General features: G+C 44.6%; 3 protein-coding genes across 7 annotated transcripts in view; 1 reads left to right on the top strand and 2 right to left on the bottom strand.

Moving 5' to 3' along the window:
- Positions 1-1,156: 1,156 nt before the first annotated feature.
- On the bottom strand, positions 1,157-5,854 carry cdkn2aip (CDKN2A interacting protein). Its single transcript, XM_031848646.1, has 4 exons — positions 5,780-5,854; positions 4,789-5,065; positions 4,071-4,186; positions 1,157-3,258 (listed from the first exon to the last, which is right to left on the bottom strand). Exons 2-4 carry the CDS (start codon positions 5,046-5,048, stop codon positions 2,705-2,707), a joined length of 930 nt encoding a protein of 309 aa, XP_031704506.1. The 5' UTR covers positions 5,049-5,065; positions 5,780-5,854; the 3' UTR covers positions 1,157-2,704.
- Positions 5,855-6,310: 456 nt separating this feature from the next.
- On the top strand, positions 6,311-15,863 carry tubgcp4 (tubulin gamma complex component 4). Its single transcript, XM_031848515.1, has 18 exons — positions 6,311-6,473; positions 7,275-7,403; positions 7,578-7,700; positions 7,784-7,837; positions 7,963-8,019; positions 8,422-8,501; positions 8,977-9,178; positions 9,866-10,031; positions 10,110-10,234; positions 10,793-10,843; positions 10,924-11,029; positions 12,470-12,577; positions 13,309-13,453; positions 13,607-13,784; positions 14,377-14,511; positions 14,643-14,759; positions 14,859-14,998; positions 15,087-15,863. The coding sequence occupies exons 1-18, from the start codon at positions 6,396-6,398 to the stop codon at positions 15,091-15,093; spliced, it is 2,001 nt and encodes a 666-aa protein (XP_031704375.1). The 5' UTR covers positions 6,311-6,395; the 3' UTR covers positions 15,094-15,863.
- tp53bp1 (tumor protein p53 binding protein, 1) overlaps positions 15,853-23,365 on the bottom strand; it is a 27,733-nt gene continuing 20,220 nt past the window's right edge. For 4 of the 5 annotated variants that reach the window (XM_031848510.1, XM_031848513.1, XM_031848512.1 and 1 more), the window contains 11 exons: positions 23,119-23,271; positions 22,156-22,367; positions 21,686-21,856; positions 20,181-20,563; positions 19,801-19,992; positions 19,361-19,546; positions 18,283-18,474; positions 18,096-18,190; positions 16,781-16,977; positions 16,237-16,370; positions 15,853-16,157 (listed from right to left, as the gene is read on the bottom strand). In XM_031848510.1, the coding sequence (XP_031704370.1) occupies positions 15,961-16,157; positions 16,237-16,370; positions 16,781-16,977; positions 18,096-18,190; positions 18,283-18,474; positions 19,361-19,546; positions 19,801-19,992; positions 20,181-20,563; positions 21,686-21,856; positions 22,156-22,367; positions 23,119-23,271 (2,112 nt within the window). In that variant the 3' untranslated portion in view covers positions 15,853-15,960. The remainder of the gene's footprint in view (positions 16,158-16,236; positions 16,371-16,780; positions 16,978-18,095; positions 18,191-18,282; positions 18,475-19,360; positions 19,547-19,800; positions 19,993-20,180; positions 20,564-21,685; positions 21,857-22,155; positions 22,368-23,118; positions 23,272-23,365) is intronic. The other variant, XM_031848514.1, reaches the window with a different exon arrangement.

Raw genomic sequence — 23,365 nt, 5'->3', positions numbered from 1 at the left:
ATCGTAAAATACTTCGTTAGGTTGAAGAAAAGATCGTGAAATACTTAGTTAGGCTCAAGAAAAGATCGGGAAATACTTAGATTTTAAAAAAAGATCGTGCTTTGGGTAAAAATAACTATGGAAGTGTCGTTGCTGAAGTTAGCCATATCGTACATATTTCTTTCCAAAATAAGGTCCCATGGTGGACACAGGAACGGGCGGGACTTCGCCTCTCGATTGAAGGTAAGCAGTTGCTCCTGATTGCATTTCAGCCTATTTAGCAGCTGCTGTCTGCAGCGTTCTCCCTCAATACTGGACCAATTTCAGAAAATTGTTGTCCCTATTAGTCACTTAGACACAAAAACATGAGAAAAGTGGATCCACAGCGACGTTACCCTTTAACCTTTATAGCTGTTGATATGTAAAAAACTCCAATCTTGCTTATTTGCTTATAGTCTTTAAATTCGACTGAGGGATTAAAAGCACATTCATAGATCCACTTTGTCTTATTAAACACTTTAAAAAGCGGACACCCAGACACATTCATGGCGGTCGGGCCGACAATCACACCGTTTATCTTAGTTCCTGAGCGGCAATACTTTCTCCAGACAGCGAGGATTTGTTATCGATTTCTCGGGGAATTAAGTCTAATTCCGATTGAGATTGCATGTGTGGATAAGGGGCTCTTTCTCACTCAGCGAGACACTTCAAACACCTGCGACAACAACCCGCCGGGCCTAAATGTTTGATTGTGTGTGATAATTTGACAGGGCGGTAAAGAATGACGGATAGAGACGGTGACGGAAAAACCGAGAAGAGGCAGAGAAGAGGCAGAGGGTGATTGAGTGTGTGATGGATGGAGAAGCGGAGCGGGTGACAAATGATAGTCTGAAATAGAGATCGCTCTCTGAGGATGACATTGTTGGGAGTGAACCGCTCGATGCATCAACTCCAGACACTGCTTGAGGCAGCGGCGTTGATTGATAGCGTGCCAACACTCACACGTCTACCTGCGTTCAGATGGTCAATAGAGGGCGCTAGGGCGCTGAGCCGCAACAAATAAAATAAAATAAATAATAATAATAAACTACACAAATTGTCAATATTTGTGTTTCTGAAATATGGAATCACCCAGTAATATGTGTAAAATATGAAACTGTATTTCCCTCAAATAGAAATTCTACATCAAGTAGAAATCTTTAAAAACAACCATCTGAATATACTTCTTCCACCACTGGCGTTTACATCCAGTGTTCCAACTGATGGATTGACAAATAAATAATAAAGGGGACTGTTGGTAGAATTCAATAGCGCGGTCAATAATGTGGGAAAGTAAAAGGTCAAACTAAATCAGTTTCTAAATGAAAAGGTTTGAACTCTCACAGCCACACCGGCCTCAAATTCACACAAAGGCAGGGCCGTCTCTAGCGGTGGAACTTTGTTCCATTCCCAAATCACGCAGGACGTTGAAATAAAAACGAGCGTCCACCCGCCGCCGCTGCTCTAAGGCCCGCGTCACAGATCAGTGTTCAGACCGTCCAACGGAGTGAAAGGAGTCCCGGTGCAGCCGTGTGGATGAAGTCCGGTGAACTGTGCTGATGAGGCCGGAGGAATCCTGCTGACACAAACAATAGCTCAGTTTCTACTGTGGGAGGTCAAGCGTGAGTTTTAGGATTCTTTATTTATCGGAGCTGGTATTTAAGCGTCTCTAACGAGGAGCGGAGTCATCCTGCTCGGCTGCTGTCTGAACTTGCCAATTACTGCTAATAAGAGGCGACACAACTCTACTTATGGATCCAAATTATTATCATTTTCTTTAGCTGTAGTCTTTTGTGTGAATCTGCAGGTAGAAACCAAATAAAACTTTACGCGGTTAAATTATTTTGTTTATTTAAAAATATATTTAGAAACAGAACCACTGGTGTAAACGTACAGTAACACACAGGAACAGTGTGGGAACTCACACCTCAATGCAACCCTGTTCACCTTCAACCAAACAGGAACAAAGAAAGAACTCAAAGAAACCACAGCAGCACTTCACCCTCAGACACATGCAGCTGTGCACACGGTGTCAAACTGTCTCATGTTTTATGAACTGACTCTCCAACACATCCCAGCGTTGTGTGGGTCTCACTTTCTCTTGAATCAGTGAAGTTAAATAAAGAAAACAAATAAAAGCAGTAGCATTCATAATATATCATATAATGGGTACTGTAGTTGGCCTCCTGAAACATACTGTAAAAAAACCCTCAAACTAGTCAGTCAATTCTTTGAAGCAATACTTTGATTGAAGAAACACACTTTCTTTAAAGTAGAAAAATGAGAATTAAACGCTGGTGCCTCTAAATAACTGTCCTAACTTTTATCAACTAACATTTGGGTCAGTAGAAATGAGAATGTAATCGCAACCCGATACAGAAACAATCCTAAAATGCAAACGGTTAGCGGGTACATTTGTTAAAAAAAAAGAAATAGAAATTAATGTTGACATCAATTAAGTTGAAAAACAAAAACAACATCTGGACTTATTCCTCATCTTCAGCTATGTGTACATTGCTCTTACACCGTGCCAGCTGCATTATGACACCAAAGTATTGTGGGAAATGCTCAACAGTCTGCTCCCCGACACGGTCACGAAGTCCTTCAGTAGCTCCATTCAGTAGACGTCACTCGTCTCTGCTCCCAGCAGGCACCACGGCAGGGCGAATGTCACAAACCGTCTGCTCTATGAGGAAGCGTCTTCCTGCTGCTCGGCCTCAAAAGGGTAGCTGAGAGCAGGAGGAGAGCCCTGACTCCGAGGCTGTTCGTCCAACAACATTAAGTCCTCCACTTCTCTCCCTTTGAACCTCCGTCTGCAGATCTTTACAGACACTTTTCGCCCCTGAAAGACTTTTAGGGCCTCTTTGGAAGCCATGGCCCTGGCGGCGGCCTCGTCCCGCCCGTATCCAGTCCCCATGTACACAGTCTGACAGCGGATCTCGCACACGTGGCCTTCCTTCTGCGTGCGACCCGCGGGGAGGCCGTCGATGTCCTTCAGTGGCACAAACACACTGGTCAGGGTCTCTTTACATGACTCGACGCAGCTGCAAAGTATTTCAAAATGGTCCAAGTTTGGACCGAAGCCCCCCGCCGACACCAACTTCCAGGCCACCGCCTTGTAGAGGCGGTTGAAGAAGGGCTGGTGCTCTGCTGGAGCCTGTGGACGAGGTCCGGATTTCTGACTCGCAGGCCACGGAGCTCCACATCTGGCTCTTTTCACAGCGCCGTCAGCGCCACCCTCTGAGAATAATGACACAACAGGCAGGAGACAGCGATGAGTGCACAAAGAATCACATCTTAATGAGGGAACAGACTCCGGTCCCAGGCGTGGGTGTTAAAAGAGAAAAACAACCTGTAGGTGAAACCCTGCTGTAAAGGAAACATGTTGGAGGTCCGTAAAGAGCAACAAAGTTTGTGTTGCACCGAGTCCTTCCCACTATCTCACTTAGTCACAGCTCTTATAAAGGCGACTCAAGTTCACTACATTTCCTAATCCTCTCAGCTAATGCTAGTTTAAAAGACACACCAGCATTGTATCTTCAGACAGCCTTTCATCAGAATCATTACACGTCTTATGGCTGAATACAGAGAAATAAAATAAGTGATGTGGTTCAATATCAAAATGGTATTACTATTTATGTACTGTACGTTGTCATTCATAGTCTGCACTTCTGTAGTACTATCAATTACCAAGAATGGGTTGTGTGGAAAAATAACTTGCTGATGAAATCCTTCATCACTCATCTCTACCCAAAGCCGATTGTAGTTTTTGAGGCCGTAGCTTGTGGTGGTGCTGGATTGCATCGTGTTGAAAGGTGCTTCTAATATCTTACATACACGGGGAAATATAATATTAGAAATGCATTTAAAGACGATCCCAGACTACAGCGCTCTGCCACAATGCTTACTGTAGTGTCATTTCTCTCCCTATGTATCCATTACCAACAACCTAAAACTATAAAATAATGGTAGTGAGTGTTTTGTCTCGTGTCACCGCCCACAGTAAATACAGTCGTCTGTTTTATTCTTATTAAACGTGTGTATTGCATTACCAGTCCGCTTTCCTCTGGCCAGGATTCCATCTTTTGTCGTTTTGCGAACGGGGGCATCTGTGACCACTATCCCCTCACCCATCTCCTTGATCCGGTCCATCACAGCCTGCGAATAGCTGAAGGGTGAAGAGAACAGAGACAAGTGGCAAATTTGTGCCTGGTTTATAACATTTTAAATGGTTTGGCCCCTCCTCCACTACGTGACTTAGTGTATACTCGCTCAGTAAATATCTATTAGATCCTCAAGAATATCCTCTATACCAGACTATACCATCCTCAAGAATATCCTCTATACCAGACTATACCATTCTCAAGAATATCCTCTATATGAGACTGTACCAGACCATTTCGCCACACTGCATTTGGTCAATCAGCTTTTTCTGTAAAAGCAACAAATCAGTAGAACACCCTGCCTGACGTTGTGAGGAGCTGATGTGGTCTAATGTGGTCTATATATATATAATAATAACACCCTGCCTGATGATGCAAGGAGCTGCAGCTTCATCAGCACTTTCAAAACCAACTTAAAAAGTGTGTTAAAAGCTGCTCAGCTCTGTACACTGAGTAAGCTATAATCTGGTACGGTGCATCAAATGGTGACATTTATGTTTTAAACTGTACATAAAATAAATAAATAAGTGGACTCCATGTCGAGCATAGCTTTATCTTTTGCTTCCTGGAGTTTTACATCATTCTGCTCTGTCGGTGTGTGTCTTACCTGCAGCCGAGGAACACGTGATTGGCCCAGACCATGGACAGAGAGAGCAGCTTGTCCAGATTACTGCTGCTGGGGACTCCGAGCTCCAGTGTGGTGGTGTAAGAAGAAGCCTCCATGTTTCTGAGGATGAACTCTCTCCGAGCAGCCCACTGTTTGTTGCTCTCACAGTAGGTCCTGAGAGTATCGACCCACTGGGCCAGCTGTGGGTTCTGGACCAGGTACTCTGAAACAATGTCCTCTTCGCTCGTCTCACACGCCATCCCGGCTTTGGAACGACCTGAGGAGACAAGGAACGCAGAATCAGTCATCTCTGTTAAATCACTTCTTAAAACACATTGTACAGAATGTGATGTCGTCGCTTTTGTTTTCTTTTTATTTGTTGATTTTACTAAATATATATAAAATCTTATTTTTAGGGTACCGACTGTGTCTCTGAGCTTTCTATTGTTGTTATTATTGTCTTGCTTTTGCTGCTTTCTCTGTCAAAGCACTTTGTAAACTCTGTTTTTAAAGGTGCTATATAAATACAGTTATTATTATTATTAATAATATTATTATCCCTGCAATATAACAATCACTATCACGTTTATAGCATAGGAAACCAACACCTGCTCGTGTATTTGTGTGGCACGTCATGTTAGTACAGCTAGCTTGAATCCGGCTAATTAAACTCAACAAGTCTGATATAGCTGTGTTTACCTACTAGTTATCGTTTTAAGACCGCAGACAGTTGGTGTTTGGTTGCTAACGTTAGCATAATTAAGCTAACATTTTAACGTTGATAACACTGACATACTGACTTTAGCAACTACCGTTAAGTTAAGTTAGACGGCTAAGTTAGCCGAGTGATTACAAATAGCTCTACTAGAAAGTCGCATATGATTACCACGTGCTCGAACTCAATCATAATATGACACTAATATGCTATAAATAAGCTTTTACAGCCTGAATGAAGCCGATTTAATCATTTTTACTAGAAAATACGACATACCAAGCTCTCTCTCCGTTGCGAGGTGTTGCTAGCTAAGCTAGCTACATGACCGATTGATGACGCAAGACTGACGATGCTACCTTTTTTTTTTTTGAGAGGAATTACATTTCCCGGAAGCGCCCTCATCGTTCGTTTACTTTTGTTTAACATAAATAAAAAACAGCGTATGCTTTTGTATCGTCTCGTAGATCCCAAAATAATAGATAATAATAGAAGACACCTTTGTGATGTTTATATAAAATGATGCTATCTTCTTTTCGAGAGGAACTACATTTCCCAGAAGCGCCCCATCTTTCGTTTACTTTTATTAACATAATTTTTTTTTTTAAACAGCGGATGCTTTTGTATCGTCTTGTAGATCCCAACATCTGAATAATAGAAGACACCTTTGTGATGTTTATGTAAAATCAACGTAGAAGGAAAAAGCGACGGAGCGACGGTTACTACGTCCATGGTTACTGTTGGTTAGCAACCAGTCCGTGCCACCGTGATGCTTTGCGTCGTGACGTAGTCGACCTGCGACAGCGCGGGCTGACGACGGTGGTTTTGTTTTGGTGGCTGGATGAGACGCTCACAGCTGCATTTTCCAACGTTAATCAATTAAAGGTGAATTAACATGATTCACGAGCTGCTGCTGGCGTTGAGCGGATACCCGGGGACGATCTTCACGTGGAACAAACGGACGGGTTTGCAGGTAAAACCGAAGAAACAACGCTTCTATTTAACATTGACATGCTAACGTTAGTTAGCTAAAATATGATGTTTTTTTCTGCACCTATGGTATTGTGTACAATTGGGTTTTGCACCTTACTTTATTGTTTATGTTTTTGCATTATATTTGCTCACACTACTACTGTTTCCAACAACGTTTTCCTTCGGGCTATAAATAAAGTTCTATCTTATCTTTATGTTGCATATTCATTAGACCCTCCAGTTCACCTAACCTGCTGTTGAGAAGGAGAACAAGTAAACGTCACACTAAAGTGAGGTGACGGTGTTAACCACTACTGTGCCACACTGTACTAATGCATCCTCACCACTAAATGACTTGGGGAACTTGTTCAGTGTACTTTCTACAGTATAGTCTCTTCCCAGACTTCAAGAGAGACACCACCGTAACAACATGCAAGGATGCGCTTCCATCATAGCTCATTGTGCTTGTAAGGAACAGGACTGTTCATATGTTCATTGACAGAAAGTTAGACCGACTGATTCACTTAAGCGGTGGTGTAACACTGGCATTCTACAGGGTTAAACTGGACTCTACATGCAGAGGAAAGAGTGTTTATAGGTTGTGCCCCACAGTAACCTTTGTATTAATTCAATTCAGTTCATTTGTATAGCCCAAAATGACAAAGTATTCTCAGAGGACGTTACAATCTGTACACATACAACGCCCTCTGTCCTTGGATCCACGTATCAGAAAAGGACAAACTCCTTAAATGAGGCCCACAGTGTTTCCTTTCCAACATGAAGCACTTTGTTCCGCCCACAGGTGTCCCAGGAACTGCCCTTCCTCCACCCCAGTGAGACCAGCGTCCTCAACCGGCTTTCTAAGCTGGGCTCCGATTACATCCGCTTCACAGAGTTTATAGAACAGCACACGGGCCATGTGCATCAGCAGGTAAAGTCCCTCGATGCCATAAAACAACACTTTTGATATTTAGCAGTTCTCTCCCCCCCAGCTGCATGTTTAATTAAGGATGATATAAAGTGTGTTAGACCGTTCCCTAGCCGTCCCTATCTAACACAGGGTTTCTCTGTGATTAAAATGTTCTCAACAACGTTCTCTCTTCAGGAACATCACACCAACCTGCCCAACCAGACGGGACTTCATGGAATTTACTTGCGGGCTTTCTGCACAGGGCTGGACTCGAGCCTGCAGCCGTACAGACAGGCCCTGCTGGACCTCGAACAAGAGGTAAAATGATGTCACGCACAACAGGAATAAATGGTGGAGCACGTGAAATGTGCTCATTTAACTTGTGTTTGCGTGTATTTCAGTTCCTTGGAGATCCACATCTGACGATATCTCATGTGAATTATAAGCTTGATCAGGTAAAGCATTCATCTTAAGAGATAATTTGTAGATTTATTTCATTGAAAAATATACCAAAACCACTCCCAGTGGAAAGTCTTTCTCCAGCTAAATGTTTGTCTGACACTGTACCTTTTTCTTTAAGTTCCAGCTGCTGTTTCCCTCCGTGATGGTGGTGGTAGAGTCGATCAAATCACAGAAGGTAAGGATTGTTTCTAGTAGCATTTCACTAGGAAATGTAAGTTCAGGGTGGCATTCAGCACTTCAAGAGGACAAAGAACCAAATCATTTGTAGAATATTGAGAGAAAACACAAGTGAGTTTGTATGTGGAAAGCAGCAATGACATGTAATGATGCGTCAGTTAGGGATGCTTGATCCATCATGTCCTCTTATCACATCCACATTACTTTATGTGCATGAAGGCAGTCGACGGGCAATAAGACGGGTTTCCTAACATTCTATTTAGCCCAAATCTCTGCAATTTCCTAGAACTTGCTCAACAATTTGCAAACGTAACTTTACTTTTCGGGCGCCTTCTCATCGCTCAAAGTGTTTCATACAAACTAAATGATCCGGAGTAACGCGTGTGTGTTGCTGCTGTAGATCCATGGCTGTCAGATCCTGGAGACGGTGTACAAGCACAGCTGTGGTGGGCTTCCTCCCGTCCGCATGGCCTTAGAGAAGTAAGTCTCTCATTGGGGACGCCTTTAATCCAAGTTTCAAATGAACTGTAGATTCTGTACGGCAGGATTTCAACAAGTTCTCTTCTGATGCAGAATTCATATAGACACCAAGTAATCCTGTTTCAGTAGACGTAAGGAAATAATGATTTCAAATTTATTGTAATTTTGTAATTTAAGGTTTTCCATTTGTTCTGGTTTTACATGGGAGGGGTGTATGAATCCTTTCTTTGCTGCAGATGTTTTAACTTTGTAACAATGACAACAAAGCAATTTAATTGACATAGCCGTAAAAAGACAATAACATTACATAACTATGTATTGCAGATTTGAATGGGTGAGTTTTGAGGAGAGGAGTGAGGGAGAATGTCTGCGGTGTTGGTGGGGGGGGGGGAGAGAGTTCCAGAGGGAGGGGGTCGGCATTGGTATTGTCTTCTTCTTTGATTTATCGTGTCGTGTTGTGTGACACATTCTGCAGGATTCTTGCTGTGTGCCACGGTGTGATGTACAAGCAGCTGGCAGCTTGGATGCTGCACGGATTACTGCTGGACCAGAGCGAGGAGTTTTTCGTGAAGCAGGGCCCGAGTGCAGGAGGAGCTGCTGCCAACCAGGAGGAGGAGGAGGAGGACCTGGGGCTGGGAGGCCTGAGTGGGAAACAGCTCCGAGAGCTCCAGGACCTGGTGAGAATCACAGCCAAGCGTCATTTACGATGAAATGACGTAATCACACAGGACGAGTGGTCGCGGCGCTTGGTCGTGCACATCTGAATCATTTGTAACTTTGTGTGCGAGATCACGCGACTGTCACAAAAATAGTTCTCTGATTTAAAAACTCTCTTAACACGTCTGGGGATTAAACAAAGAAGGCTGTTCATTTTCAGAAACGGGAAGTCTAAAAAATATAATGTTGAGTAAATATTTTGCAGCCAAATCAAATAGTTTACAGGATATTCAACCTTTGTTTCCTTTTATACATTTAATACTTTACTTTTGTCTTTACAGGGTTTGTATGAAGGTAGTAAAGTATCCATGAATATGAGTTTACAGATAGTACAATCCCTCCTCCTCCTTGTGGAGGTTTATTACGTTCTGCTGGTTACACCTACAGACAGTCTATGTGCATATCTATGAGTTACACTCGGTCTTTTCCATTCTTCACAGTTCATTTTGTTTGTTCGCCCTCTGGTGTTTAGGAGAATAATGCAGCTCACAGCGCGTTGAGTATAAACGCCTTCGTGCGTGCTCAGAGCTCGCGCCATCTGTGGAGGCGCGAGTTATAAACAAAGCTTCAGACACGCAGGCCAAGAGATCGGTACGTATATATTGTTTAACAGAGTCTTGATTGTGTGCGTCTGTGCTTTGGGGCAGAGGCTGATCGAGGAGGAGAACATGCTGGCTCCGTCTCTGCAGCAGTTCTCCCTGCGAGCAGAGATGCTTCCTTCTTACATTCCCGTCAGAGTGGCCGAGAAGATCCTCTTCGTTGGAGAGTCCGTCCAGATGTTTGAAAACCACAACCACAGCCCGTCTAGAGCTGGTAGCCCTTCGTTCTGCTTGTAGTATCTTATTATAACTTTAGTCTTGATGTCACATCTCATTGTTTTCTTTGTTTTAGGCTCCATACTGAAGCACCAGGAGGACATGTTTGCTGCCGAGCTGCACCGACTCAAGCAGCAGCCTCTCTTCAGCCTGGTGGATTTTGAGAACTTGATTGATCGGATCAGGAGCACGGTGGCAGAGGTGAGCTCATATTCTACTGCACTAAGGACGGGTATCGGTACTCTCATCGATGCTGCTTATCGGTTCGGTTCCTTGTCGATACTCATCGGTTCTTTTTTATGATAATGTGAGAAAGAAATACAATTACTTAAGAAAATAATCAACATTGCTTTATTTTTCTTGTATGTAAACAAATGAGCAGCAATACAAAAAGTTCTAAAATCTATAAAATACATCACAGATAAACAATGACCTTAGTGATTATGTTTCATTGATGTTCTTGTGATGAAACTACCGTATGACATCACTACCGTATGACATCACTACCGTTACCTGAGGGCTGCTCCACAAACAGACTGATGTTCTGCGTGTTGGTCCCATGTTGTGATGAACTTACTGGTGATGGTTTTATTGTGTTTGAGACGACCAGAGTTCTCGGATGTGTTCTTCTCTCTGATCGTGATGCGAGTCTCTAACGTGGAACCGGTTCCCGTTCAGCATCAGGTTTCGGGGGGCAAGCCTGACTGCCTTTAGTGAAATCTTTAAACTGAATAACAATCCACGCTCACTGACTTTCAGCACCTCTGGACGTTGATGGTGGAGGAGTCCGATCTGCTTGAACAGCTCAAGGTTTGTACTCGATGCACTTTGTTTTCTGGATCATAAATCGGTTCAAAATGAGCAGTATTGACGTTTGTGTTTTCCTCCAGATCATTAAGGACTTCTACCTGCTGGGTCGTGGCGAGCTCTACCAGGTTTTTATTGACCTCGCGCAGCACATGTTGAAGACGCCTCCAACAGCCGTCACCGAGCACGGTGCGTTTAGTTCTGTGAAGACGTTTTCACTCAGTAGTTCTCCTCCACAGAATGCTTGTGTGGTCGTCTCACCTGTAACGATCACAACGAGGTGTAACCGCCCGTCGATAGTCACTGATCCAATCTCATCATCCTGGGACAATCGATCATAATCAGATTAATGCTGGTTTGGTCAGAGGAAAAAGAGGCAAAGACCCCGAACTACTACGAAGTACAGAGACACGTTGCATGACATTTCTTTATGGCATACAATACGATGACATTATTATCATATTTTAATCACATACTATATATCCTCGCATGTCTTATGACATTTAATACTATGACAGATTATATATTTCTATAAAGTACTTTTTATGATAAAAAAAGTTCACAAGAAAAAGTCTACTGTGTATTGCAGAAGGTGAAACACGAGTACCGTTTAGTTTTTGTTGGTTTATATCTTATTCATGAGCACATAACCACTTTTTACAAATAGAGATTAGCTGTTTAAAACACACTCTGTACAGAGTTCTATTGCACAGAGTGTACTTCAGATGTTATGAATATGAGATGACAATAAGTAGCCGAATGAACTTCTGTCTGGTTCATTTTTAAGACATGTCACCAAAGTTCTGCACAGCGTCTAAAGGAAAAGACAACTTTTATCAATATAAATTATTTGCAGATTCAGGGCCATGAAGTTGAGCTGAAACAATGTTCCTCAACAAAGTAAATCATCCTTCAGCTGAGTGGGTTGTGATGAAGCATTGTACTGTACGTGTGCACAGGGTGAACCCACCATGCAGCTGTTGTTGCTCTTTAATGCTTCGCTCTGGTCTTTTCACAACTCAACCACTGAACCACGCCCACTCTGCCCGCTAGCTCTTCATTACGGAGAATCCCTGTGAGTGGAATCAAATCGATAAACGGGTAAACTGTGGGACACGCTCTCCTCCGTGAGCAGGAGACATCCGTCACCGTGATGGAGGCCTTTAGTCCACCAGACGGTGTATTATGTTAAACTGCATCCCCGAAACAGTCGTCTGCTGTTTGACTTGATGACCTGAAGATATCACAAGACAATAACGCGTACAGCCAGAAGACAATAACGCGTACAGCCAGAAGACAATAACGCGTACAGCCAGAAGACAATAACGCGTACAGCCAGAAGACAATAACGCGTACTTGAGGGTGGTGTAATGGAATGTGTAGATACAGGTTGATGGTCTTATATAATATTGATAAAGTGGCAGTAATGCAGGTTGTAAATGTACCTGGTAGTAGCCACACCTCCAGTGGAGGAGAAGTCGGCACCGGTTTGATGTCCCCTTCACTCAGCCAATGGAGAAAGTGTGTCGGGGTCCGATCGGGTTTGAGCTTGATGGAAACCTGTCGGCACCAGCTTTCAGTTTACATTCAGGACTTGAAGAAGAGCTGAATGTGTTTTGTGTTCCACAGATGTGAACGTGGCCTTTCAGCAGGCCGCTCATAAGGTGCTGCTGGACGACGACAACCTGCTGCCTCTGCTGCACCTCACTGTGGACTACCAGGGCAAAGACAGCAAAGGTGTGCTGCCTCCGGCGCTTCCTGTTCAGAGACTGGAGGAAACACGTGCTCCCCTTTTGTTTGGTGTTTAGCGCCACCCAGTGGTTTTATGATCAAACTGTAACTCTATTCTTCAGTTTTTAATGAACTGCTGATTGAAAACATCAAATCTTCTAACTAGTGCTAGAAAAAATGATTTGAATTGTTAATTTAGAGAAATTTACTCAGCAATTTTTAAAAAAAAATAATTTAACTCATTTATTTATGCAAAAATGCAGCACATTCTCTATTAATCTGCTCCTTCTCTCTGGTCGATATTATACATTTAAATATGTTTCAATCAACTGTTGGTCAAACAAACATCTTTATTATATTTATGGTTCATATGCTCGTAGGGACATGCAGCATTACTGTTGTTTAGGAGTTAATGCAGGTATATATATATATATATACACCAAACAAACACAAGCAAGTTCTGTCTTTTTTTGTTGTACGTCAAGTACTTTGTCATCAATAGTACATAGTCATATCTTGTGTGTGTGTGTGTGTGTGTGTGTGTGTGTGTGTGTGTGTATATATATTTACTCGGCTGCAGCTGATGTGAATTTACAGTTTGTATTAAAACACATGCTGCAGGTCGTTACAGAATAACTGAGGGGGGGGGGGGGGGGGGGGGGATACTGTGGAAGATTATCAGACTCATTGATGTGTTCAGTGAGGCTCAATATTCAGTTACTGTTGGTTTTTTTCAGAGGCGACGGGCCTCAGAGATGGAGCCACGCCTCCACAAGACACCTCCCCTCGCGAGGCTCCTCCCACAGGCTGGGCGGCTCTCGGTCTCACCTACAAGGTTCAGTGGCCGCTGCACATCCTCTTCACTCCGGCCATCTTGGAGAAGTGTGTACTCATTTGGCTCCCTGATGAAGTATTGTGTTTTTAATTGTTTGAGTACAGCTGGTGAACATCCTCTCCTCATCATTCCTTCTGATCGTTCCTCCTCTCCTCCTGATTGTTCCTCCCCTCCTCATCGCTCCTCCCCTCTGTGCTCAGGTACAACGTTGTGTTCAGGTACTTGCTGAGCGTGCGGCGGGTGCAGTCTCAGCTGCAGCACTGCTGGGCTCTGCAAATGCAGAGAAAGCACCTCAAGTCCAGCCAGACGGACGCCGTTAAGTGGAGACTACGCAACCACATGGCGTTCCTGATCGACAACCTGCAGTACTACCTGCAGGTAAGAGTTATAGGAGCCAGATGTGTAATTAATGTTTATGTATGCAAATACGTACACATGCAAACCAGTATTTATCCAAACAGGTGGTGCAGCAAGATTGTGTTCATCTTGCACATTCTTTAAATCATGAGTACACGCGGTCCTCACTGTTTAAATCTTTAAAACATGATTTAACAAACTTCACTGAAGTTTAAATGTATTTCCAGACTCTGACAATATCAGATGTTTGACTTAAGTTTCTACAGAATCATCGTGGGATACAGACACAGCCTGACGTGACGATTGCTCTCGTGTTATTTGAGAATTTTTAACAATTCGACGACGATCATCGAAGTTGTGCTTCTTTTCGTTGACTTTCGGTCCAGATTTTAGGACTAATGGCCTACATCCACATGTGGCTAAATGTGGAGTAGAAATCAGACTTTTGCACATGCAGTTTAATTCATAAACCCAAGCCATGTTTCACAGCGTACCGTGTGTACACATAGCTTTAGATCTCTCATGAAAAGACTTCTTGCCTCTAACGTGTGATTGGGGCATTGCGTTAGCTGAGCTACTTTTTACAAGTCTTTGTCTTGTTGCTTGTCTGTAGGTGGATGTGCTGGAGTCACAGTTCTCTCAGCTGCTTCAGCAGATCAACTCCACCAGAGACTTTGAGAGCATCCAACTGGCCCACGACCACTTCCTCAGTAACCTGCTCGCCCAGTCCTTCATCCTCCTGAAGCCGGTATAAATCACTGAGCCACATATGTAGATATTAATTACTCATCCCGTGTTACCTTGACCAGTAAGTCATAAAACTAAACACACTGAGCTGAATGATGCCTCCAGATTAAGCCTCATGAACTGCGTCCTCAGGTGTTCCACTGTCTGAACGAGATCCTGGAGCTGTGTCAGACCTTCTGCTCACTGGTCAGTCAGAGCGTGGTGCTGCTGGACGAGAGGGGAACCGCTCAGCTGGACATCCTGGTCAAGGTGGAGTCGCTCACCTCCTCGTTTGTCCGATGTCGGAACACGTCAATATATATATATATATATATATATATTTAGTAACACGGGGCGTTACACTTTCAGGGCTTCAGACGGCAGTCCTCCCTGCTGTTTAAGATCCTCTCGAGCGTGAGGAACCATCAGATCAACTCTGACCTGGCTCAGCTGTTACTGCGACTGGACTACAACAAGTACTACACCCAGGCTGGAGGCACTCTGGGCAGGTAGGACCCAGAATACTTCATTCAAATTCAATATACCAGACTCTCTTGAGACAAGTGTTAGAATTAACCCAGATGTCTTTCTTTCCAGTGTTTAAGAAGAGCCCAAAAGAAAGGATTCAGAAGAGAAGCTCTGACATTTCTACAGAGGTAGCCGGGCTTTTGTTTGTCGCACTCACAGCACTGAAAAATGACATTTGTATTTTCAGACTGATTTCAGTGGAACTACTTCTTTGGTTAAAAACAAGTAGTTCCAGTGAGCGCTGTTCATTAAACACACAAAGTGACGCTTCCTGCACTGGCTCTCTGATGGAGTCTGCTTTAAGAACGGTTTATATATTTTATTTAAAGATTGGTCGACATTTTTAGTAAATGTGCTTTCATGCAGAGAGTAAGATGTAAAGATTTGTCACTCATCTGTTCATCATGAGGCTGCAGCAGAACTTTGTTAGACTTGTGGTCATCGGTGCTCTTAGCTTAGCCATGCTAGCTGTTTACAGTCTTTATGCTAAGCTAACAGTTCCCTGTGTGACACTGATCTTCTCATCCGATTCTCTGGCAAAAAGAAAGTGAATGTTGAACTATTCCTTTAAAGTACTCGAGTGGTTTCCCTGAAATACGTTTACAGTACTTCAACCGGCTTTAGAACAATTCTGGCAAAGACGAGCTGCTGCTGTGAGTTTCACAAACAGACTCCGTTCACTTCCACTGAATATGGAAGCAGAAGCAGATCAGCACTGTCAGTAGGAACATGAGGTCCGGGTGATGAGACCGTTGGCTACGTCTCCCCGTCTTTGTATAAACTGTAAATATATATTAAACCAATGTTTTGTGTGGAGAAAATAAACTTGAATCAGTTAAAATGAAACGAGAGTCACAATTTATTATCCCGTTAAAAACAGACAGGATAACGTTATATACAGCAGAGGCATGCAACAGACTAATGCTGAACATTTAGCACATGTTTATGAGGAGGAGGAGGAGGAGTAGTCGTGGCGGTACTGAGGCTTGCTGTGGAAACCCAGGCGCTCCCCGCGGATGACGCTCTGGATGAGCCACTCGGCCGACACCAGCGGGACATCCTGTGACGTCACGGTATTCTCTACCGATGCCGGACAGGCGCGGTCCGTCAACACCACGTCGTACTTGCCGGCAGGAATGTCTGCAGATGGAGGAACGAAACAGTCAATAACACCTTGACCAGCGTAATATTTTGACATGGCGAGGTGAGGCCGTGTTACCTGAGTCTTTGTCCGCCGGGAACTGTCGGACACACGACCCTCCGCCCATGGTGACCAGCTGTGCCCAGAGCTCCACGGGCTTCTCAAACACCAGCAGGACCCGCAGAGCCTTGAACGGGCTGCAGCGCGGATGCCTGAGAGGAGAAAATATCTATTAAAACAACTGGTCCAGCTGCTGAGCACCTCTACCCGACACCGGGCAACCTTTCCAGAGGGGCAGCATCTCCTCCTCGACACCGCAGGTCTTACAATGTGTCTCAGTATATTATGTCAAAGAAACCATAATACAAGTATGCCGTAAGAAGTTACACTCTGTTTTGGCTGCTTTCTCTGAAGGAAACGTTGACACTTGATCTGTTCAAGGAGCGTTTTGAAAAATGAAAATCTGACGATAGTGACGGTTTTATTAGCTTCTGGCTACGATAAACTTGCTTTTTGGGGTTCAGAGGACTAACAACCTTCTGAACTGTCACTGGAGAAGCTATGGAGTCCATCCAGTGAAGCCAGAGAATGAAAAGCAGAAAACAGAAGAGGCTCATCTCACCATTCCACTATGGCCTCATCCGGCCCCACGCCGGCCGGCAGCAGGTAGTTCCGGTAGTTGAGCAGCTTGTTGTCTTTGCAGCAGTCTCGCACCCAGATGTGCGACACACTCGGCACACCGCTGGCCAAACACAGCAGGTACTTCCTGGTGCGACAGTGCTGGTCCGCTATGAGCAGACTCTGGTAAGCTGCCTTACACTGCGGAGACACAAAAACATGGATGGCTGCATTATTCATTCACTGTGTATCATGTCAGGAAATACTGATCACCATTCTTTAATCAGTGTTGATGGTGACTGCAGTGCTGCTGTGTTGACGCAGGACGATGAGGTCACAGCTGCAAACATCTGTTCTTCCTGCTTTGCCCGCTGTCATGTGACCTGGCAGTGACGTAGTTGGAGGCGAGGAAGAACTACAGAATGTTTCAGCGTGGAAGTCTAGTATCCGCCCTCTGGGGGCCAAGGGGGCGTGGCCTATAGATGGCTCAAAACCCCAAACTTCTTCGTTCCCCTTCGCTTGTACAGATCCTTTTATGGACGAGGACACGTTTTACAGTGCTTTGGCTGACTGATATTCAGACGTATTTATTGTATACAGATGAAGAAATGCAGCAGAGCGAGAACCCTCCGGGGGTCAGAGCAATGCATCCTGGGACATGTAGGCACAGTCGGCACGACAACACGAGCAGGAGAACTCCGCTCAATCGACTCACCATCAACTCTAATTAAACAGCCACATAAAAGACACCGTACATAACAACACATCTTAAACTATGTGACAACAGTACAAATTAGAATAATAAATACGATTTATCTGGACTAATATGTGACTAAAGAATCGAGAAAAATGACGAACACCGTGGAAGTGTTTTGACATTTATAACTTACTTGTATTTTTTAATTATTTATTTTTATGCGTAACTTGCTCTATTTCATCACCTTTGTGACGTGTTTTTGAGTTTCTTAAAAAGCACTTCCTAAATAACACATATTACTATGATTATTATTATGTTTAAATTATCCATGACCAGTTTTACTGATGTATGTAAACGCTGTTAAACTCAATCTTACCTGAGATAACAAAAAATAAATATACGAACAACAAAAATATTTCAGCAACAAATGACCACAGATGCTTAACGTATCATACATAACACATACAAACAACACTGAACAATATCTCACACTATCGGTGTATTTGACGGCTGAACTTGATTGATTTAAAGTTTAGTATCTGTAGTAAACCAATAACTCACGGCTACTGAACACTGGAGGGAACACCTGGAAGAGACTTAACATGATGTTCTGATCACTCACTTGTTCTTCGTTGAAGTCTTGCAGGACGAATCCTCCACCGGCCTGCAGCTGGGACTCCGTGTACGTCTTGTTATACGGACCCGTCTGCACGTAATCTGTGGAGAGAAAAAAAGACAAAAGTACAATAATTATGGAAAATCAATCATGACAGGAAACAGGAAGCGATGCGGCCGGCAGTCCGCCTCACCGTCCTCCTCATCGTCGCTGGCGTGCTTGTTGGTCAGCCGGTCGATCTCGGACGAGGCCGTCAGCATGAAGGCGAAGCCCATGAAGAGTGTCGTGTTCTGGGGCAGCGGGCCGTGAGTCTCCGCCACGTCTCCGGACCCACCGGGGAGATCGGTGCCGCTGCCGGAGGTGTTGCACAGTCCGACCCGCTGAGCTGCAGACAGGAACACAAACAAGTACAGAGTTAGAGAAGAAGAGACAGCACATATACATATGTATGTATATATATGTATGTGGTTGATGTGTAGTATCTTGTAATCAGTTCTTTTATCTATAAATCCTGTCATGTTATCTTCTGTGTAAAAAGAAATAAGAATGTATAAGAGATGATAAAGTGTTACGGGATATTTAGTTGTCTATGTCAATAAGAAGACAATTATAAAATAAACTTTGGGTAAATATAACGCGCTGTCTGCATCGCTGCATAAAACTAGAGTCCATTTGTCTGAACCAACCTTTTGAGCATCAAACATAAATAAACCGACGGTATTCAAACGGTTCTCGGAGATAAATCACCCGTGACTTTGCACAACAAAATTCACCCGTTGTCTTCCCTCCACCTGTGGACCAACACCGCGGTAACACTGGTGCACGTCATTAATTACCAGGTCGGCCTCAGCAGCAGCAGCAGCAGCAGACGGAGACACGTCTGTCCTAAATGTCTCAGTTATGCTCAGTACAAAACAACCACACATTACTGACAACAAGAGCTTCCTTGTGAGTGAATTAAGAAAGAAAAAAAGATTTTTAAAAATGTCACGTGCTCAAAGCACCACAATGAAAACACAGGTTAAAAAATTCTTCTAAAAAACATTTAAAAAGTGCTAATCAGCTGCAAAGTGCACACACGGCTGATTAGAACCTTAGACGAGAATAAAACATGTTTAAAATCTAAAACTAACTTTAAAAACATCATTTTTTTTAAACAGGGTAAAGAACAGATTCAAACCCTGAAATTAAAAACACTAAAATAAAATAAAATAACCCCCCCCCCCCCCGGTTCTGATGCAGTCATGGTTGCGGCGAGCGCGTCTCCGTACCGGCTCGGGCGCCCGAGCCCCCCCGGCGTCCTCTCTTGGCCGGCGACCTGTTGTTCTCGGAGCTCATCAGCTTCCTCTTGCCGGAGGGGCCGGGGGTCCGGGGGCTGCTGGAGGAGGAGCTCCGGTTGGGGGTGTTCTGACCCTCGGGGGCTCCTCTGCGCTTCCTCTTCCCCTCCACCAGGTTATCTACGGAGGATATTAAACACCAGCTCTTATCAAAACAATGCACCTTCATCAAGTTAGTGACAGATTGCATACGTTGTTTAGCATCTCCGTAATATATCCGAGTCACTGTAACGTCAGCGGTCATGTTTGTCGACGCTGCCTTGAATCTTTCGTCATACGGAGGCGTTTCATCCCTCAGCCTCTTGACAACTTTTTTTTTGCATATTAACTTTAAACTCTACTTCATAAACAAGGGCATCCGTCGGCGGTGTTACCGAGGCTGATGTCGGAGGCCTTGGGCAGCGGCACGGCGGGCTCGTAGGGCCCGAGGCTGTGCTGCTCCCTCAGCCTGTTGCCCTGCTCCACAGACAGGATGATGGCTGTCCTGTTGTACCACTGCTTCTGGCCCTCCTTCTCCACACTGTAGAACAGATCCTGGCCCTCTGTTTTATGGCCCCTCACAACACCTGCGCACACACAGAGTTTGTCATGTTTTTCTTGTGTACTAAATGGGCTACAGCTGCATTTCAGGACAATAAATCATCCTTGAATCCTTGAATAGAACAACTTGAAGAGAAAATCTCTTTCTAGCTCATCCACTGATTTAAAACCCCTGAAACAAAAGGTCAGAGTTCATTAGAACGTCCTCCCTCACCTATGCTGAAGTACTCGTCCTCCAGCAGAGCGGTGACCTCCGTCTCCAGCGGGATGGGGTCACACAGCAGGATGTCCTTCCCCACCACCTCACACTCGTAGCCGTCATCAAACCGCAGGCGGAACCTCCCCTCGCCGGTGTCTTTGATGATGCGGCCCGAGTAGAAGTAGCCGTTGGACGTCCACTTGGCCACCACCCGCAGGCCGACGAAGCTGCTGCCGGCCGAGTTCGCCTCCTCCGGAGACGAGCGCAGGGAGTCGGAGTGGCTGGGGAGCTCGGGGTCCGCGGGGCTGACGGGGAGGTGCGGGGGGAGCATGCGGGTGAAGTGCTCGTCCTCCGAGGAGGAATGCGGTGGCCTCTGCAGAGAGCGGACTCTGCCTCCCCTTCGAGAGCCAAACAGAGAGCATCAGACGGGGACTGGAAGGGTTCCTGTAAGAACTGACTTTCTCCTTCACATGCAGTATATTATATCTGTATATGCAACATGTTTCCAAGTGTCCACAAGTGTTACCAATGTTAAAATAAATGGAGGCTACATGCTTTATATATCAAACTATTTACATTTCTCTTCTCTGCTCTGTGTTCAGCAGCAGTTCAGTCAAAGTCTCACTGATTTATTGTCACATGACTGTTGGTCTCTGATGATTCACTCATGGCTTCATAGTCCCGCGGAGCAGCTCAGGTCTTGTTTAAGCAGACGGTTTATTTGTGGCGAGATTTTAAATGAGACGTAGAATCAAATGTTTTTAGTGAAATATCACAATTTTAAGCTTCGGTTGCTTTTTTTTGGACTGAAGCGTTCGTCACACATGTGATGTGTTCAAGGACCATGGTAAAAATGAAAATCTGACAACAATGATGGTTCAATACAGCTTCTGGCTGTGATAAACGGTGTAGTTTTGGCGATTGTTTAAAGAAAACATGCTGTTCCATCATAATAAAGTGTGCAGCCAAGCTACAGACACTCAGAGCATTACAATATCATCTATGTCAAGATACACGAGTATCATTTAGTAACAGGTACCGCTGTCCTCGAGTTGTTGGTTCAGCCGTCACCACGCTGAGAATAAAACCACCACTTTTAATCAAATATGTGCATTCAGCAGCTTCACTGTAAGAATCAGCTTTGTGATGTAAAGAGTTCAATTGACAGCACACTTAGAAAAAGAAGAATTATGAAATCCAAATATTTGACTTTAATACAGAAATTAGTGGAAATGATTCAAAAGAATCAACACTCTTGACGAGTAAGTAAAGCGGATTTAGACTCACGTCATTGTACGTTTAATATCTTTGGGTTTTGGACTTTTGGTCGGACAAATCTTATCTGACGTCGTTATCTTTGTGACGGAGAGTTTTCACTCGTTTATCACAGTTACAAGAAAGAAACAATTGATTCACTACTGATAAACATGTATAGTTGCAGCTCAGAGTGAGAGGATTAGTGAAAAGAGGAAACGTGAAGTGTTATTAGAGGTGCAGCGTGAGCCTCAGCGAGGACTCACCTGGACCTGGAGGAGCGGGACGGGGGTCGGCCCCTCCTAGCCCTCCCTCTGGGGGTGAGCGGGGCGAGGGCCCGGGACCCCAGGGTGTCGTAGCCTCTGCTCACTGTGACCACTGACCCCGCCCTGTGACCCCTGTGACCCCTCTGTTGCTGCCCGCCTCCCCTCCTGGGACTGCAGACACACAGAGGGGACCAATGGGATCCGGTCAGGTTGCACGGGCACTGATCTGGGGGCTGTTGAACGGGGAGCGTTTAGCGACCCCCAGATTCATGCACGCGAACAACTTGTACCTGAAGCAGGCAGGGATCAGTGAATCACTGAGAAATTAGGGTGTTAGAAAGGCAAAGCAGGTGAAGGAGTGACACAGGAAATCAGCATGCAACTAGTACAGACAGAGAAACCAGAGAGGCTGGATATTGGCAGGACTGAAGAGAAGCCGCTATCGTCAGTGTTGGAGGTGGAGAGAGTACCTGAAGGCCCCTCGGCTGGGCGGCATGATGAAGTCCGGCCGCGTGAAGCCACTGCTGCTGGTTCCTCCGGAGCTGTGCTGCAGGCTGGAGGTCTTGGACGACAGGGAGCTGATGTCACCCAGGTCACCGGAGGTCACGGAGCTGCTACCTGTGCGGCACGGGGAGATGTCGCCGTCCAACACCTGGCAGTCCACCACGGGCTCCTCGTTCTCCTGGTAACATACAAATAAACACAGGTCACGCTGATGTTAAAGTCAAGTAGTGATACGTGTTAAATATATATTATACAGCCCAATAAACAACAATAACTAACATAACATTTACAAAATGTGAAGCCAAATCTTCATGTGTTAAAGCTGCATTCTCTCTAGTGTCCACCAGGGGGCGACTCCTCTGGTTGTATAGAAGTCTATGAGAAAATGACTACTTCTCTCTTGATTTATTACCTCAGTAAACATTGTAAACATGAGTTTATGGTCTCAATCTCTAGTTTCAAGTCTTCTTCAATACAGCATGATGTTCATTTAGTACATTATGGTCCATTTAGAGTCAAACAGACCATAAAGCAGGGGATGCTTTAGGGCGGGACTACACGGTGATTGACAGGTCTCTACGGTTGTATTTAGCTCCACCCGTTTTTCAACCTGGATCCTACTTTCCCGTGTTTTTGTGTCCAAGTGACTAATGGCAGCAAAGATTTCGGAACTTGGTCCAGTATTTAAGGAGAACGCCACTAGACAGACTCAGATTGTTATCATTAGTGTCAACATTATGAAAAGAAGCCCTGCAGGGAAATAAGATGTTTTTGTTTACATTTCACTTTACAGCTTTTTGAAAACGTACGGACAGTGAACCAGAACAGTAACGTTGAGGCCCGGACAGATAAACAATGAGCTGAAACTCACAATGAAGACAAACTAAAGCTGTTTAATAACTGTGAGAAATGAGAAACGTGTCGGTTACCTCGGTGACTTTGCGCTCCACCTCTTTGCCGTCCTCATAATACACGTCCGTAATGATCCGTGTGATGGTGGTGCGCACTTCCTGGATGGTGCGCACGTGTCTGCGGTGGGCAGGGGTTGTGGTTCTTCTAAAGGACGGAGACTCTGGTTCTCCCTTTAAGGCAAAACAAAATGCAAGCGTGTCAATGAGAGAGAGAGAGACACACACACACACACACACACACACACACACACACACACACACACAC

Source organism: Anarrhichthys ocellatus, unplaced genomic scaffold (genome assembly GCF_004355925.1).
Source record: "Anarrhichthys ocellatus isolate YVR2014 unplaced genomic scaffold, GSC_Weel_1.0 scaffold8, whole genome shotgun sequence".
Lineage (NCBI taxonomy): Eukaryota > Metazoa > Chordata > Actinopteri > Perciformes > Anarhichadidae > Anarrhichthys > Anarrhichthys ocellatus.
This window is presented reverse-complemented; position numbering and strand designations above follow the sequence as displayed.

What these genes read in the sequence shown, in the direction of transcription:
- cdkn2aip (XM_031848646.1), bottom strand. Translation starts at nt 5,048, where the DNA reads ATGGCGTGTGAGACGAGCGAAGAGGACATTGTTTCAGAGTACCTGGTC. An exon ending in CACGTGTTCCTCGGCTGCAG is followed by an intron (nt 4,187 to 4,788) that starts GTAAGACACACA and finishes TTCACCCTTCAG; the next exon opens with CTATTCGCAGGCTGTGATGG. An exon ending in GGCCAGAGGAAAGCGGACTG is followed by an intron (nt 3,259 to 4,070) that starts GTAATGCAATAC and finishes CATTATTCTCAG; the next exon opens with AGGGTGGCGCTGACGGCGCT.
- tubgcp4 (XM_031848515.1), top strand. Translation starts at nt 6,396, where the DNA reads ATGATTCACGAGCTGCTGCTGGCGTTGAGCGGATACCCGGGGACGATC. An exon ending in CCACAGCCCGTCTAGAGCTG is followed by an intron (nt 10,032 to 10,109) that starts GTAGCCCTTCGT and finishes TCTTTGTTTTAG; the next exon opens with GCTCCATACTGAAGCACCAG. An exon ending in ACCTGCAGTACTACCTGCAG is followed by an intron (nt 13,785 to 14,376) that starts GTAAGAGTTATA and finishes GCTTGTCTGTAG; the next exon opens with GTGGATGTGCTGGAGTCACA.